The sequence below is a fragment of the Girardinichthys multiradiatus genome, chromosome 9 (genome assembly GCF_021462225.1).
Source record: "Girardinichthys multiradiatus isolate DD_20200921_A chromosome 9, DD_fGirMul_XY1, whole genome shotgun sequence".
Taxonomy (NCBI): Eukaryota; Metazoa; Chordata; class Actinopteri; order Cyprinodontiformes; family Goodeidae; genus Girardinichthys; species Girardinichthys multiradiatus.
The window spans coordinates 10,296,670-10,314,051 of NC_061802.1; the positions used below are offsets into that span (position 1 = coordinate 10,296,670).

Sequence of the window (17,382 nt, forward strand, 5' to 3'; positions counted from 1 at the left end):
CATTGTTTTAATAGCAGTAGCATCATGCTCTCTGCTTATGTTAGTGCATGTGCTGCTTTTAGGTCCTTGAGGACAGAACCGTACTGTGTGTTTTAAATATTATTACATAAACAATTTTGCATTGTTTTTGTCATTTTTGTATTGTTTCTTGTTGTTCTTTGGACAGATGAGTCTAAAATTGAATTACTAGGAAATGTTTGGGATAAGCAAACTACAGCATTCCAGGAAAACAACTTTATACCAAACGGTGAGCATGGAGGTGGAAGTATCATGGTTTGGGATTGCTTTGCTGGAGCAGGACCTGGCCAGCTCACCCTCAGACTCCACCATGAATTCTACCATGTAGCAGAGGGTGCTTGAAGAAAATGTGAGACCATCTATAAAAACATTACAGCTGAAGCTGTACTGGACTCTGCAACATGACAATGACCCAAAACATACCAGTAATCCCCATCAAGGACTGTCTGAACATTAAGATATGGAAAGTCCCAGGCCAAGTCAAAGCCCAGATCTCAATCTCATTGTGATCCAGTGGTATGACATACAGGTCCTTCTCAAAATATTAGCATATTGTGATAAAGTTCATTATTTTCCATAATGTAATGATGAAAATTTAACATTCATGTATTTTAGATTCATTGCACACTAACTGAAATATTTCAGGTCTTTTATTGTCTTAATACGGATGATTTTGGCATACAGCTCATGAAAACCCAAAATTCCTATATTACAAAATTAGCATATCATTAAAAGGGTCTCTAAACGAGCTATGAACCTAATCATCTGAATCAACGAGTTAACTCTAAACACCTGCAAAAGATTCCTGAGGCCTTTAAAACTCCCAGCCTGGTTCATCACTCAAAACTTCAATCATGGGTAAGACTGCCGACCTGACTGCTGTCCAGAAGGCCACTATTGACACCCTCAAGCAAGAGGGTAAGACACAGAAAGAAATTTCTGTACGAATAGGCTGTTCCCAGAGTGCTGTATCAAGGCACCTCATTGGGAAGTCTGTGGGAAGGAAAAAGTGTGGCAGAAAACGCTGCACAACGAGAAGAGGTGACCGGACCCTGAGGAAGATTGTGGAGAAGGGCCGATTCCAGACCTTGGGGGACCTGCGGAAGCAGTGGACTGAGTCTGGAATAGAAACATCCAGAGCCACCGTGCACAGGCGTGTGCAGGAAATGGGCTACAGGTGCCGCATTCCCCAGGTCAAGCCACTTTTGAACCAGAAACAGCGGCAGAAGCACCTGACCTGGGCTACAGAGAAGCAGCACTGGACTGTTGCTCAATGGTCCAAAGTACTTTTTTCGGATGAAAGCAAATTCTGCATGTCATTCGGAAATCAAGGTGCCAGAGTCTGGAGGAAGACTGGGGAGAAGGAAATGCCAAAATGCCAGAAGTCCAGTGTCAAGTACCCACAGTCAGTGATGGTCTGGGGTGCCGTGTCAGCTGCTGGTGTTGGTCCACTGTGTTTTATCAAGGGCAGGGTCAATGCAGCTAGCTATCAGGAGATTTTGGAGCACTTCATGCTTCCATCTGCTGAAAAGCTTTATGGAGATGAAGATTTCATTTTTCAGCACAACCTGGCACCTGCTCACAGTGCCAAAACCACTGGTAAATGGTTTACTGACCATGGTATCACTGTGCTCAATTGGCCTGTCAACTCTCCTGACCTGAACCCCATAGAGAATCTGTGGGATATTGTGAAGAGAACGTTGAGAGACTCAAGACCCAACACTCTGGATGAGCTAAAGGCCGCTATCGAAGCATCCTGGGCCTCCATAAGACCTCAGCAGTGCCACAGGCTGATTGCCTCCATGCCACGCCGCATTGAAGCAGTCATTTCTGCCAAAGGATTCCCGACCAAGTATTGAGTGCATAACTGTACATGATTATTTGAAGGTTGACGTTTTTTGTATTAAAAACACTTTTCTTTTATTGGTTGGATGAAATATGCTAATTTTGTGAGATAGGAATTTTGGGTTTTCATGAGCTGTATGCCACAATCATCCATATTAAGACAATAAAAGACCTGAAATATTTCAGTTAGTGTGCAATGAATCTAAAATATATGAATGTTAAATTTTCATCATGACATTATGGAAGATAATGAACTTTACCACAATATGCTAATATTTTGAGAAGGACCTGTACATACAAGAGACCTCTCAAATACCTCAGACTTTAACATGAGTGGGGCAAACAATCTCAGACTGTTGTCAGAGACTTGTAGACGACTACAGTGAGAATCTCTTAAAAGTGATATCCGACACAGGGGGTATGTAACCCTAGCTGTTAAGTAATATGGTTTCCTAACTTTTTCCTTAATTAAAATGTGCATTTTGTTGAGATCTTTGCTTTGAAAGTAAAACGAGATTTATATTTGGTGTTTACCCTCCTCAGGGATAATAAAATCAAATAAACATTACTTTTAGACTGACTGAATTTTGTGTCAAGTATGAACTCCTCAAGCTCAGAACATAGCATCTGTCTTTTTCTATGCTTTTATTCAAGCAACAAGAAAGGTTGTAACTAGGGGAGAGGTTTAGAAATAGGATCCCCGTGGAGGATAAAAATCCATCAAAACAGATTATGAACTCTAATGACTTGAAGTGCAGAAATTTTATTTAAATCCAGTACATACACAGAGCTTTATGTAGTTAAAAGCCCAATCTAAGTATCTGTTAAACCACAGGACTGTACAGGTTAATTCAGTGACCCAAAAGGAAACAAAGGTACCTGAACACATCTGCAAGTTGTGTAAGTTGTGTAATTTCACCAGGATCCTCACGGATTTCAAATATTTTAACAGAAAACATAAGCATACATTAAACTTGCATACTTTTTTACTGTCCTTTTAACACAAACACAACAGTTAAACATGTCATGCTTTGCCAGTTAAAATACAGCTTAATGATCACAAGAGTATAAATGTGCATATCCCAAATTAAAGAACTGACCTTTCAGCTTGTGATGTTGTCAAAAAATATTACAATAAAACTTTTAAAAACACAAAGTCACAACACTCATTGAAATCCTGCTTTAAGTGCAACTTTTAAGCAGACAGAAAATGTTTATATAATTAATATTAAAAGTTCAGAAAATGTCCTCAAATTTATCATTGCTTGTTTAAAACCCAACATATTACATTGAGGAATTACCCCTATTCACTTTCTTTAGGGCAGATAAGGCAGCACTGAAAAAAGCCAGAGATTTTTGTTTAAAATAAGGCAAAATAGAAATATTGAGATTAAAATATTCATTTATGTGATAGTTTTTACTCAACTGTCATGATTTTCTATCTGGTGTTTATTAACAAGAAATACTGAGCATAAATATATTTTCATAAATATTTATGGCCATTGAATAGTCTAAATTAGTCTAAAATAATCTCAGTGTAGCTCTCTGTAGTTACAAGATAAATACACAAATTAATAATTAAGTTTCCAGTATAAAACGCTCAAAGGGTTATTGTGGATAAAAAGCTACCAGTAGGAGACTGTGGGCTCACTCTAGTAATTACCTATGAACATATCTGAATTTTGGATGAATTTCAAGTTCCAGTCTCTGCACTGCAAAAGCTGTACATGATTTGTAGGGCCTTGCAAAAGTATTTTGTCACATTACAAGACAAACCTCAATGTATTTTATTGGAACATTCTGTGATAGACTAACACAATGCAGTGCAAAATTGTGAAAAAAAAAACAAAACTTAAAATTAAAAGTCTGTATGTATACAAATGTATTCAGCTCCCTTATTTCGATACCTCTAAATAATATCCAGCTTAACTGAAGTTACCTAATTAGTAGTAATAAAAGGTTCATCTTCTAGCAGGACAACGACCCTACACATACAGCCAGAGCTCAAGCTCATACTTAGATCGATGTATATTCATGTCGTAGAATGGTCTAGTCAGAGTCCAGATCTGAAGCTAACTGAGAATCTGGAGCAAGATTTGAAAACGGATTTTGACAGATACTCTCAATTCAATTTGAGCAATTTTCCAAAGAACTGAAAAAAAGTTTTGTCTCTAGGTATGCAAAGTTGATCAAAGTTAATAGAAGAAAACACCAAAAGATTTGAAGCTGTAATTACAGCAATGGGTGGTTCTAATAAGTATTAAATCAGGTGAGGTGAATTAAAATACATAGCACAGTTTATAAAGTTTTCTTTGATTTCACCATGCTACTTTATGTTGGTCTATCACATGAAACGCCTACTGATAAACACTCTCTAGACCTAGGAAAGGTCTACATGAGAAAGTGAATCGATGATTTAGTAATTAATTAATTAAAACACAGGATTACCACTACTTTTAAAAACATAAATAAACTAAAGGAAATACACAAAATGGCTACAACCAAAATTTGAAACAAACATTGCCTGATCATGCATCCCTGAAGCGTGACTCAACCCTTTCTGTGTCGTCTCAGTTTGTTTCCAAACGGCCAGGGTGACACATGAGGGCGGAGAGCTCGGAAGTGCTTCAGTGGAAAATGGCTCCCCTCTGTGTGTGCAGCTTTTCAGGCCTCTGCAGGCATTAAGGGTAGTGTGTCAGATTCCAGGGCTTTACTGCTGCAGGTGTAGGTGTAGTGTGTAAAATTCCACCCGGTGCTGTTGAGATAGAGGGTCGTCGTTCTAAAAGATGTGATCAGGGCTTGTAATGGCATACACCGCTCCACCCAGCCTTGGCTCCAAAGTTTAAAGAGTCCGGCAGCACAGTGTTTTTGGGAGCGAGTGATGGTCAAGGAAAATCAGCCTGTGTCTGTATCTTTAAACCATACTGGTCAGGGAAATAAACATGCCTTCACCCCGATGCTGAGACAAAGATATGTTAAAGGAAGAAAATGAACAGCTGTTACTGTGGCAACGGGTTTTGTTTATTCCAGGATGGTGGATTTAATTTGGCACTCCCTTCGAGGCAGTAGGGAGTGCTCCCGCTCCATAGGTGGGTAAACATCCTTTAGATGTTTGAAATATCCAGAGGGGGTGCAGGTTGCGTGTTCCATCAAACACAAACAAAAATTATGAGCTCCCCATCCATGTTTTTTTTTTTTTACCACAATTACATGTTAAGACAGGCAATGTAATGGAAAATGTAAAAAAAGAAAAAAAGGTGCACTGTAGCCACAGATTCAGTTCGAAAAGAGTTCATCCCACAAAAATGGGAAACCACAAATGAGGCTTCTTAAGGAACAATTGTCAGCAGAATATACAAGCAACACAAGGCCAAACAAGTTCTCTGGAAAGATGCCAATGAGTCAAAAAGACGCATCACAAATGCAACAAAGGTGAAAAGATTTGACAAAGACGAGTCAAGAACTAAGAGGAAGCATGGTTCAGGATCCTCAGGGGACAATAAAATAAAGGAAAGGGTTTCCCTAACAACATTGTGTTGATTGCAATTGCAATAAAACATTGCAGTCAGGTGGTAATTATCATCTGCTTGTCTTCTCCAGAAATGAAGTGTGAACATAAAACCAGATGATAATGCTTTTGCAAGGGAGTGCAGCCATAAGGCTTTTACTAGTGAGGTTCCATACAAAGTGGCACTTCTTTCAACTCTTATCTTCAAGTTGCATCAAATTATCCTGTAGATCAGGATATGAGCATTTCCATTAAGTAAAATACTCAACTTTAAGGCCAAATCACCAAAACTACAAAAAGTCTGTTTATCCAAAGTCTTATCCTGAAACTATTGGTGGTCCTTTCCAAGGTTGATCCAGGGTTTTGAGTCAGGTTCTCTTTTGGAAAACTTCCTTTTAGGGATCTCGCTGAGGGAAAACGGAAGGGAGAGGCCTGAGGGACTCTCTTTCCGTGCCACAATGCAGTCCTTAATGGCCTCTTTAATAACCTACAACAAGAACACAAATACAAGAATTACATTCATATTCAAAGATGCCTAAAATAAAAGCAGTTTTATGAAATAAAACTTTGAATACTTTAACTTTTATTTATTTATTTTGCATTTAAATACGGTTTCATCTCTGCATACAACTGACTAACTCTGTAACATTAAGAGAAAAGGACTACTTTTTGCCACACGTGCAGTTAGTCAGTCAGTCATTTTCTACCGCTTCTTCCACAGTGTGTCGCGGGGAAGCTGGTGTCTATCTCCAGCAGTCTATGGGCGAGAGGCAGGATACACCCTGGACAGGTCGCCAGTCCATCGCAGGGCAACACACAAACAACCATGCAAAACACTCATTCACACACCTAAGGTCAATGTAAAGAGACCAATTAACCTAACAGGCATGTCTTTGGACTGTGGGAGGAAGCCGGAGTACCCGGTGAGAACCCACGCATGCAAGGGGAGAACATGCAAACTCCATGCAGAAAGACCCCCGATCGGGAGTTGAACCCAGGACCTTCTTGCTGCAAGGCATATTCAGAGAGCATGATCCTAGAGAGTATTTAGTAAAACAGTTGAGGGGTAGACAGGATCATTCTCAAAAATGGACCTGTCCTAATTTATTACTTAGTCAAAAAGTTGTTGGCTGTGGTTTCGAAGGTTGTTCAATGTGTTGGCATTTTAATTAACATGCTGCTTCTACTCAAACCTTGGGGTTTAGATTCTGTTTATGACAGTTCTCTCATTAAGAAGTACGCGTTGCTGTGTACTTTAAATTGACAGCAACAGTCAAGATATTTTTGTATGTACAAAGAAAAGCTGGGTAAACATTCTTAACACATCCTAAACATTTCCATGAGTTTGATCTTCGACTTGTCTGCTGTTTAGAGTACAAAGAGTACTTTTTAACTTGGCATAAACTGTGTTTTCGAAGTATACAAAACCTTACTGCTTTATTCTCTCTAAGAGAGTTAAATAACTGTATCACATTCACTTGACTGACTTATTTTAATTTTAACAGTGTGCGTTTTGACATTAACACAGAGATGTTAATTTCAAGGGATGTCCTGGTTAAATAAAATAATATAAAATGGAAAAAATAAAGCTTTCCAGCAGTGGATGTTTCACCCAGTTTATTCTGAGGCTGGTTCGAGCAATTGCATAAAGAAATTTAAGACATTTAAGGACCCAGTTAAAATGTTAGTCGGTAACTATATGATTAGCCAAGCTTGAACAAGTATGGGTCATTTGGAGGGATTACCAAGAGAAAACATTGTCTTTTAAAAGTGAATAGCGCCATGGCTTGTGATTATAAACCTGTGTCTGAATAAACCACAAGACATGTTTGGTTGTAATGCACAGCACCACTTCCGGTCAAAATCCAAACACAGCATATAAGGACACACCTTCCCAACTGTCAAGCATGACCTCCTCTATACCAAAGTGCTCTAAAATTAAATACGAAGCCAACAAGTAAAGGTTGGGTCATGCAACAGGTGAATGGTCCTATAGAAAGCAGCAAGGATTAAATAAAAAGAGGCAATGTGTTGTAATGAAATTCTCAACGGCCATGTTAAAAATGAATATATTTAGAAATATTCTAAATAAGTCACAAGCAACTGAATCCTGGGAATTATTTCCATTTTTCACATTGCGTTTTCCATTTCAATTCAGTTTTTGTTAAGTAAACAAAGATAAAGCCCTAGTTGAAGAATATATATTTATTTGTTTTTATATGTACAATTTTATTAGTGGGAAAATATATTTTACCTTCACTTTCCATAAAACAAGCCAAAGCAAATTACATATTGGTACCAATGAGGAAAGCAGCATTCTTCAAGTTTTCTTGTCAGGTCATTCCTTGCATAAAATACATGCAACCGTGACATCAGGCATTCATAAACATGCTCACATTCATTCCACTCCATTCCAACAAAATAATGTTGGTAGAAAAATATGACTCCTACCAGGGAAAATTCCTTTATTTAACTGTCAGGTGAAATAAAATCTCTGGTTTCAAACATGACTCATTAATCTCCATGGAAGTGACTCACACCAAGTCAGCAAGTAAGCAGACTTACCAATGACAAACAAGTGAAAACTTGCACGATCCAGGTTTACTTGGGCGTTCTGAAAATTTTTGATGTTGCCTAATAAAATATTCACAAATCCAAAACTTCCTTGTGGAGAGCTTAAAATAAAGATAGATAAAAGCTAATAGCTAAGGACCTGAACAGGAATTTGTTGGTCTATGTAAGCAGTTCGAATGAATCACTCTCCAATCCCTTTATGACCTTGAGTTGTACACACGGCAAGATTTACTGCAGACATCATAATCTGTTCCTGCTGAAGAAACTTCATTTGTATCAGTCTTGCAACATCACCAAACTGACCTCAAGGTTGTTTAGGGTGTTGAACTCCATCAGGTCATGAAGCCGGGTGAAAGCTTCATTGGAGTACTGGAAGTTGAATGTGGAAAATGGTGACTCCGGGTCATCAAAGATGTCAAAATCTGCCAGTTCCTTCTCCTTCTCAGTCTCTCTGGCAACCCCTGTGGGGAAATCACCAAACAGGAACGGAAAGTAAAATAAATAAATGGGTTCTTCCACTGAGATGAAAACAATTTCAGCAGTGCGTAAATACGTATATATTGGATTAGGCTGGAACCGTTATTCACTATATTCAGTTATGTTCTAAAATTCTCCTGAGTCTTTTTAGCAGTTATTGTTTACTTCATACTTTAAAATAATATACACATTTACACTTTTATCCCTATACAAAAAACTTTTTCATAATGATACAATAGTTAATTTAGCTAAGAAATAATTATCGTTTAATCTATACCTTGCATTAAACTTTACATCAAGGTAGACAATTTATTTCCTTTTCTTTTTAACCAAAAATCATTGCAACATATCAACATAACAACAGAAATAAAACTGGACACAAAATATTTAAGATATACATTTATAAATGATAATGACAGAGTCAGTGACAAAACTGAACTCAGTTGTTTTTGGTCAAACAGTCACAGCCTATTTTGATATGAATAAAGCTTACAAAATTGTCTTTAGGCCCTATGTTGATCTAACAAATCCCAGTTTTACCCAAAAATCTAAACATTTGTCACCCATCACAATAGGGTTCACAGTGAAACTGTGTTGGCTGCTGCAGCTCTTGGTCCTTTTAAATAATTTGAATTGACAACATTCAGTGAAGGACAGAAGTGAGTTCACATGTTTCAAAGCAAACATTTAAAGCAAACTGCCAACTTCATGAAGCAGAACAACTTCATTTATTAAAATATAATCTGCACACTTATAACAGAGTTCACATTTTAAAAGCCAAATTGTATGCATCCTAACATTAGTCTAGCCAGTCAGTCAGTCATTTTCTACCGCTTATTCCATAGTGGGTCGCGGGGGAGCTGGTGCCTATCTCCAGCAGTCTATGGGCGAGAGGCAGGGTACATCCTGGATAGATCGCCAGTCCATCGCAGGGCAATTAGTCTAGCATTTTAGCTAAATGCTCAAGATGAAACCATTTCAGGAGTAAGACCCGAATTTACTGAAAACTGTTGCTGTATGTGTTGAGTCAGATTTAGAAATAAATAATAAAGCTACTTCATCTCCATTTTAGGTGAGGTGTGGTCAGAGCATTATATTAGCTTTCTTATCTGTCCTGAAAAAATTTCAGTTGGGACAAAATGTTTTTACTCTGTAGAAACAGATAAAAGAAAAGCATCTGGATCATCTTCGGTGAATGAATAACTTAAAATATTGATGAAATTTGTCGCAATGAATATGCTGCCACTTCTGACAAACTATTTGGGTTCAAAAATGTGGTTTTATTGCATAAGGATATGCATAAAATCCCACATGCAGATTAAAGGGCACCGCTGAGATACTGCGAACAGCGGAAGTCCATTTACAGTTTCATTTCATCAGATGTCTTCTTGGGTGTAGTGCAAAAAACCCTTATGTGTCATGTATAAACAGGCTGTGGAAGTAGGTGGGCAGCTGACCAAGAGAATGTAAAAATACACCAGTGGAAAGGAGGGGATTCTGTGTCTTTGCATGGCTCCTGATGTATGGCTTGTTTATACACACTGCCCTCTGCACTAAAGGGTTCCCCAGCAGCACCTGGATCCTTCAGGAACCATATTTCATGCAAATGAGCCATAAAAACTCTGAACACACCGTGGTTCACTTTTACATGTGTGTAAAAATAGGCAGCCCACACCATTTCCTCCTACAAACTCATATGACCTTCAATAGATGGTTGCTTTTTGGGGCCCTCAGATAAATGGAAAAACATGAAGTATATTCTGCTGCTAACTGATTATCCTTAGGTGAAATTCCCAGGGCTCCAATACATTTTTTATGTCAAAGTACCTAGTTTTCCAGGATTTTCTGTATTTTTTAACCCCTTTTGTGGTATAAATACAAAGGATTACTCTGAATGGTTAGCAGCTATTTTTACATTGGTCAGGCTTTAATTATAGATTAAATGGAAGGATGGATGGATGGATGGATGGATGGATGGATGGACAGCAAAAAAGTTGGAAATACAAACAAATTTGACCTATTTTTTTTTTCCATGCTTACCGAACACTTTTGTTAGACGCACAAATTTTTGGTCTCTGATTACATACCGGACATATTTTGACAGAGACCTCTGTCTAACTCAGAGGTGTCAACCTGTCAATAAAATGACAGGCCGACACCCCCTCCTGCTGCTGTCTAATTGCTGGAGGATGTCATTTCAGGTGTAGGAACGCTGGAAGGCCCCCTAGTTCTGGTGCATAGCTGTGTTGGCTCTAATCTCCACTGCTTCCAATGCGGATGTCTGTTGTTTTCCCCACAGATGATTTTGACCCATTTCCCAGTCCATAATGTGTTTTTTCCCGTTTGCAGTGGTCCGCTATCGCTAATTTAAAATTTTCCTGTTATGCCTGTTCTTTTCCTGATCGTGTCTTTTTCTGTTTCTATTTCACATTCTTTTTGATACTTTTTTGTCCTTGTGTCCTTGTCCTGTTACTCCTATAAATGTTTTTTTGTGGTTTGATGATTGTGCTGATGTGATGTTTATTCGTAGTCCTAGGAATGGGTTCAGTGACGCCCCTGATGTATAATAATGTAAATGTCCGTCCCTTTGCTTTCTGTTGTCCCCAGTTTCTTTTTTGTTATTTGCTCATACCTTCTCTGTTCTACTTGTTTTTGTACGTTTTTTTAATGCCCATAGCCGGTATTGGCATCTGGTAAGTGATTGTGGATGTATTTTTCTTCTTCTGTCCTGTCCTGAACATCAGCTGATTTTGACACCATCTAGTGGCCCCTCTGATGAAGACAGAAGTCTCTGTATAAAACATATCAGGTATGTCCACACAGACAAAAAAGTTGTGTCTAATAACAAAAAAACCTAAATACAGATACAATGCACTTTATTGTAATATAAAGAAGCATAATTATGAAAATATGTAGAGCCTTGGAACATTAGCCTGTCCTGCATTGGGAATGTTTCTATACACAGGGGTTGGACAATGAAACTGAAACACCAGTCATTTTAGTGTGGGAGGTTTCATGGCTAAATTGGACCAGCCTGGTAGCCAGTCTTCATTGATTACACATTGCACCAGTAAGAGCAGAGTGTGAAGGTTCAATTAGCAGGGTAAGAGCACAGTTTTGCTCAAAATATTGAAATGCACACAACATTATGGGTGACATACCAGAGTTCAAAAGAGGACAAATTGTTGGTGCACGTCTTGTGACCAAGACAGCAAGTCTTTGTGATGTATCAAGAACCACGGTATCCAGGGTAATGTCAGCATACCACCAAGAAGGACGAACCACATCCAACAGGATTAACTGTGGACGCAAGAGGAAGCTGTCTGAAAGGGATGTTTGGGTGCTAACCCGGATTGTATCCAAAAAACATAAAACCACGGCTGCCCAAATCACGGCAGAATTAAATGTGCACCTCAACTCTCCTGTTTCCCCCAGAACTGTCCGTCGGGAGCTCCACAAGGTCAATATACACGGCCGGGCTCCTATAGCCAAACCTTTGGTCACTCATGCCAATGCCAAACGTCGGTTTCAATGGTGCAAGGAGCGCAAATCGTGGGCTGTGGACAATGTGAAACATGTATTGTTCTCTGATGAGTCCACCTTTACTGTTTTCCCCACATCCGGGAGAGTTACGGTGTGGAGAAGCCACAAAGAAGCGTACCACCCAGACTGTTGCATGCCCAGAGTGAAGCATGGGGGTGGATCAGTGATGGTTTGGGCTGCCATATCATGGCATTCCCTTGGCCCAATACTTGTGCTAGATGGGCGCATCACTGCCAAGGACTACCGAACCATTCTTGAGGACCATGTGCATCCAATGGTTCAAACATTGTATCCTGAAGGCGGTGCCGTGTATCAGGATGACAATGCACCAATACACAAAGCAAGACTGGTGAAAGATTGGTTTGATGAACATGAAAGTGAAGTTGAACATCTCCCATGGTCTGCACAGTCACCACATCTAAATATTATTGAGCCACTTTGGGGTGTTTTGGAGGAACGAGTCAGGAAACGTTTTCCTCCACCAGTATCACATAGTGACCTGGACACTATCCTGCAAGAAGAATGGCTTAAAATCCCTCTGACCACTGTGCAGGACTTGTATATGTCATTCCCAAGACGAACTGATGCTGTATTGGCCGCAAAAGGAGGCCCTACACCATACTAATAAATTATTGTGGTCTAAAACCAGGTGTTTCAGTTTCATTATCCAACCCCTGTATGTACATACTCACCGGGTGCTTTGAATTTCCTGAAGTTAATGTTGACCAAGACAAAGTGGATCACAGTTGGGCAGTTCTTCTCCCCCTTCCTGGGTTTGAAGACGTAGCATTCCTTCAGACCTTCACGATCAAACACTTTAGGGTCAATCTTAGGGAACGGGAGCTTGTTCATTCGGGCCCACTTTTCTGCTAACAGTAGCTCCTGTGGGAATATTTTTTACAAATTGAATAATGTTGTTATTGATTTTTGCTTTCAATGGATTAAGAGTTTTCAAACCTTAAATGGAGGACTGGAGTCGCTCGGTCGAGCAGAAAAATCAAATGAGATGATCAAATCAACGGTGCGCTGAGGCCGCAGGATGAGAGGATAGGGAAGGTTGTAGGTCAGGCCGCTGTCTACTACATGGATCTTCTTACTCTTCACGTCCAGAGGTTCGTAAATGCGATCAAACTCATCTGGATCTAATAAAAACAAACAGAATACAACAAATCCACAATTTTATTCCATCTAACTCATGCATGTGTCATTCTACCATCATTTTCATTGAAAGAAGGAAATGACAACATTTGAAATCATCACAGAGTAATTTGAGTATTCACCAACTATATAAGGTGATTAAACAAAACATGAACCACAATAAACCTACAGAATAAGACTGCACAACTGTGCAGTTCTAGTTCAAGCTCCAGACCAGGGAGCTCCCATAAACAAAGTTGAGTAAACCTCTAGATTTAGAGAAATGACATCATGTTTACTGGTTGGCTTTGCCCGTCCCAACTTGTCACCTACATACACCGGGTCATGACCCACAACATCATAGATTTGGTCTACATTTCCTAATTTGTGTCATTGTTCAGCCAAATGGTTTTCAATTTTGATTCAGCTGAGCAAAATAATGGATGAGAAGATATAACCTAATCCAATGTTCACAAAAGTCTTCATTCCCCATGAATTTTTCCACATTGTATTATTTTACAACCAGAAACTGATTTATTGTGCTGGACATTATTTGACACACAAACATGATGGCCTTGGTAACTCAGGTGGAGCTGCAGAGATCCACAGCTCAGGTGGGAGAATCTGTTGACAAGACAACTATCGTTGAGCACTCCAAAAAATTGAAAATCTATTGGAGAATAGAATGGCCAAAATGCAAAACACTTTGTGCGACGGAAAAATTAAGACTGTACATCACCCTGAACACACTGTCCCCATGGTAAAGAGGTTCATATTCTAGCAGGACGATGACCCTAAACACACAGCCAGAGCTGTAATGGAACGGTAGATCAAAGAATATTTATATGTTAGACTGGCCTAGTTATGAAAGTCAAAACTTGGAGAATTTAATCATCATCTTTATTGGTCATTGCACATGTACATTACAACAAAATTTGTCCTGTGCATTTAACCCATCTCTTATAGGGAGCAGTGGGCTGCCATTGCGCGGCGCCCCGGGAGCATTCTGGGGCTAAGGGTCTTGCTCAGGGACCCAGAGTGGCTATCTGTGGGACTGGAACCTGGCCCCTTGTGTCCCCTCCGGAACGCAAACCACTCTAACCACTAGACCACCACTCCCCTTTGTAGCTTGAGACTTGAAAATTGATCCATTTGCCTAGTTGTGGGTCTGCAGAGCTCTATAGCTAAACACTGCACCGCACTAGAGGCTGAAATTTTTTCGGGAGTCCCACGGGTCACGGGATTCCCACGGGAAACCCGCGGGACGGGAGACAGCATCAGTAAAGATCCCGTGATTGGGACGGTACAGGATAAAAAATGAACGGGAGCGGGAGCTAACCAATAGGTGGGAAAATAAACTAGGATCAATTGTCTTTGGAAATGACAACTTTAAGAAAAAAAAACTTGGATCGACGCCGCCATTGTGTAGTTTTTTTCCAAGAAGCCTATTCTATAATGTGAGTCAAACGAACTACACGACCCACAAGCCAACAGTGCTTCTGATCGATGTTTTCCACCTGCGTTCAGGATGGAGGGAACAAACGCAGGTGGAGAACTGGACGTGGTAAAATTGGATTTGTAACGTAAAGTCAGAAATAAGGACTTTAAGGATCTATTAAACCCATAGAGCTGACAGGAAAGTCGCAAATATTACCGAACTTCAGGAGAGTTGAATGTAGCGGTTTTAACACGCAGTCTGCTGCTTGTAAAACGTGTTTAGTTGTAATCAAGTTCACCAGTGATTAAGGGACACTTGTAAGACAGATTCTGGATTAAATCAGCCCTGCATCTCTTCATTCATCAAACCAAAAGTACCAACATGTGTCAAGTCTCATCTGACCAACAAAATTGCTGCATGTGCTCTAAAGATTTAAAAGGTAAGGTCCGGAAGCCCGTGAGGGGACATGGGGAAATGTATTACTTTTGCGTTCGGCATTTTGGAGCAACAGCACAGATGATAAACTGCTCATAAAACAAACACTGATATGAGATTGATATGGTTTATTTGTCATATGCAGGTTAACACGCAGTAAACAATGCGATAAAATGCTTAGGATAAGAAGAACCGTTCAAATCACGATAAAAACAAAAACACTAATGGCGTACAAAAAAAAGTACACATCATGCAGCAGTAATAAGCAAATAAAATGTCACAGATGTGGTTTCGTGCAGTTTTATTGTTCAGTAGTTTGTTTGACAGCTTGTGGATAAAAACTGTCTTTTAGTCTGATTGAAGATAATTTTATTTAATGCTGATTTCAAAATAAAACTCAATAAATCTCAAAACGGGTGTAGTGTTTGTTTCATTTTTGCAGTTATCTGGTTTGGAAACTATCCCACAAAGTATTGCGAAATAACGCAAAGACTATTGCGTGGGGGCACAAAAAAGAGAAAAATCCCCCCTTGTCCCCTCGAGGGCTCCGTATAGAAAGGCTTCATCAAGGGAAGATATTAAATATGTTGTGAAATAGAAAAAAATTTAATGTACCATTAAATGTACAATTTATTTAATACATCATTAAATATTAAGTGTACCACTAATTACATCATGTCGTCTTTAAAATTATACTTAATTATTCAGTGGCATATTTAATTGCATTATAGTCCATTTCATGATATAATGGTACATTTATTGTTTCTAATGATGTATTAAATAAATAAATGGTACCTTAATGATGATTTTATTGTATTAATTTTGTCCAGTTTGACCCTCCATTCTTGATGCCTGTATAGGAGGTCATGTCAGAATTTGAATCAGGTGTTCTGGAGCAGACACACATCTAAAACTTGCAGAGAAGGGGTCCCTGAGGACCAGGGCTGTGAACCATTGAGGTACAGTTTCTAAATTGTGAAGGTAATGCCTTTTTGGCCTTTTGTTCAACAAGTACAGTTCTCTTACTAGGTGCATTTTTCCTTCGTTTCAGCAACTTGAAACATAAAAGTAATATCATTGTTCAAAGGAAACAGTCATTTAATAAATAAGTAAAATACAACTATGTACATTTTGTTTATTCAACTAAGATAGGCATGGTCTGTTTCCTTGTTTAATATTTTATTATTTCTTCATTATTATTCTTTTTACTTTAACTGGCCTTTACTACAACTAAAAAAAGGGACCTAACTGGTCCTTCAAACAAAGAAATTGCCAAAAGACTAAATGAAGAAAACAAAAATGGGAGCGGGACGGGAGTGGGAGTCAATTTACCAGGAGTGGGACGGGACAGGATTTTTTTCGTTATGCTGGCCTGGGATTGGGATGGGACAAGACATTTTTCTGTGGGAGCGGGATGGGACAGGAGAGAAAATCCACTCCCGTGTCACCCTCTACACCGCACCCCCGACATGTGGTTCTTAACATTGCAGAGTTAAAAAATGCACACCATGATTTTCAGAGTTTTACTTGTGAAAACTTAGCATAACCATGTATTGTTTTTCTTCCACATTCCAAATATTTAGTATTCTGTGTTGGCCTATCAAATAAAATCTTGATAAAAAAAATATATATATATTGACGTTTGAGGCTGTAATGTGACACAATGTAAGAAAGTTCAATGGGTATCAATATTTTGCAAGGTACTTTTCCAAAACTGCATGAAGTTTAGTAGCCTAAAGTTATCACACAGACATGTCAAAATACAATGTAATATTAGTGGATATTTAACCTTCAGATATGACATCATGTGAAGCATTAGGAAAAAAAGCATATTCTGGTTAGTAAAACAATGTTCCGGTGAACAGGGAGATCAAAAGCAAGATAGGACAAAACCTACAAGACTTCAATTTAATTTCAAATAGTTCTTAATTAATCTGGTTGCAACAGAAGATGAAATTATATAAAAGAAGAAAAAAAAAACGTATGATGAATCCTAGCCACAGTGTGTAAAATGATCCTGTCCCATATTTTCTTCAGTGGCGCAGAATTGATGCTGATATCATGTTGAACAGTAAACAGTGGATCATAATTTTTTTCTCACCTGTTACAGCATCCACTTCTTCTTCAGGTGTAGGTTGAGAATACAATGTATCAGGAGAGGTTATGTCAGCGTTCAGCTTCAGGCCCAACATGAAGTTATGCACCTGGTAATGTGATATTAGGGGATTTGACGCAATGAAACCGCAGACAGGCCTAGTTTTGACTGTAGAAAAATGTGTTGACTTTCATACAGGTCCTTCTCAAAATATTAGCATATTGTGATAAAGTTCATTATTTTCCATAATGTCATGATGAAAATTTTACATTCATATATTTTAGATTCATTGCACACTAACTGAAATATTTC

General features: G+C 38.8%; 1 protein-coding gene across 1 annotated transcript in view; it reads right to left on the reverse strand.

Moving 5' to 3' along the window:
• Positions 1-2,610: 2,610 nt before the first annotated feature.
• Positions 2,611-17,382, reverse strand: part of pla2g4ab (phospholipase A2, group IVAb (cytosolic, calcium-dependent)) — a 42,904-nt gene continuing 28,132 nt past the window's right edge. The window contains exons 15-19 of the mRNA XM_047375444.1: positions 17,077-17,179; positions 12,923-13,107; positions 12,658-12,847; positions 8,249-8,406; positions 2,611-5,858 (exon numbers count right to left, since the gene is read on the reverse strand). Coding sequence (XP_047231400.1) covers positions 5,700-5,858; positions 8,249-8,406; positions 12,658-12,847; positions 12,923-13,107; positions 17,077-17,179 — 795 coding nt within the window. The 3' untranslated portion in view covers positions 2,611-5,699. The remainder of the gene's footprint in view (positions 5,859-8,248; positions 8,407-12,657; positions 12,848-12,922; positions 13,108-17,076; positions 17,180-17,382) is intronic.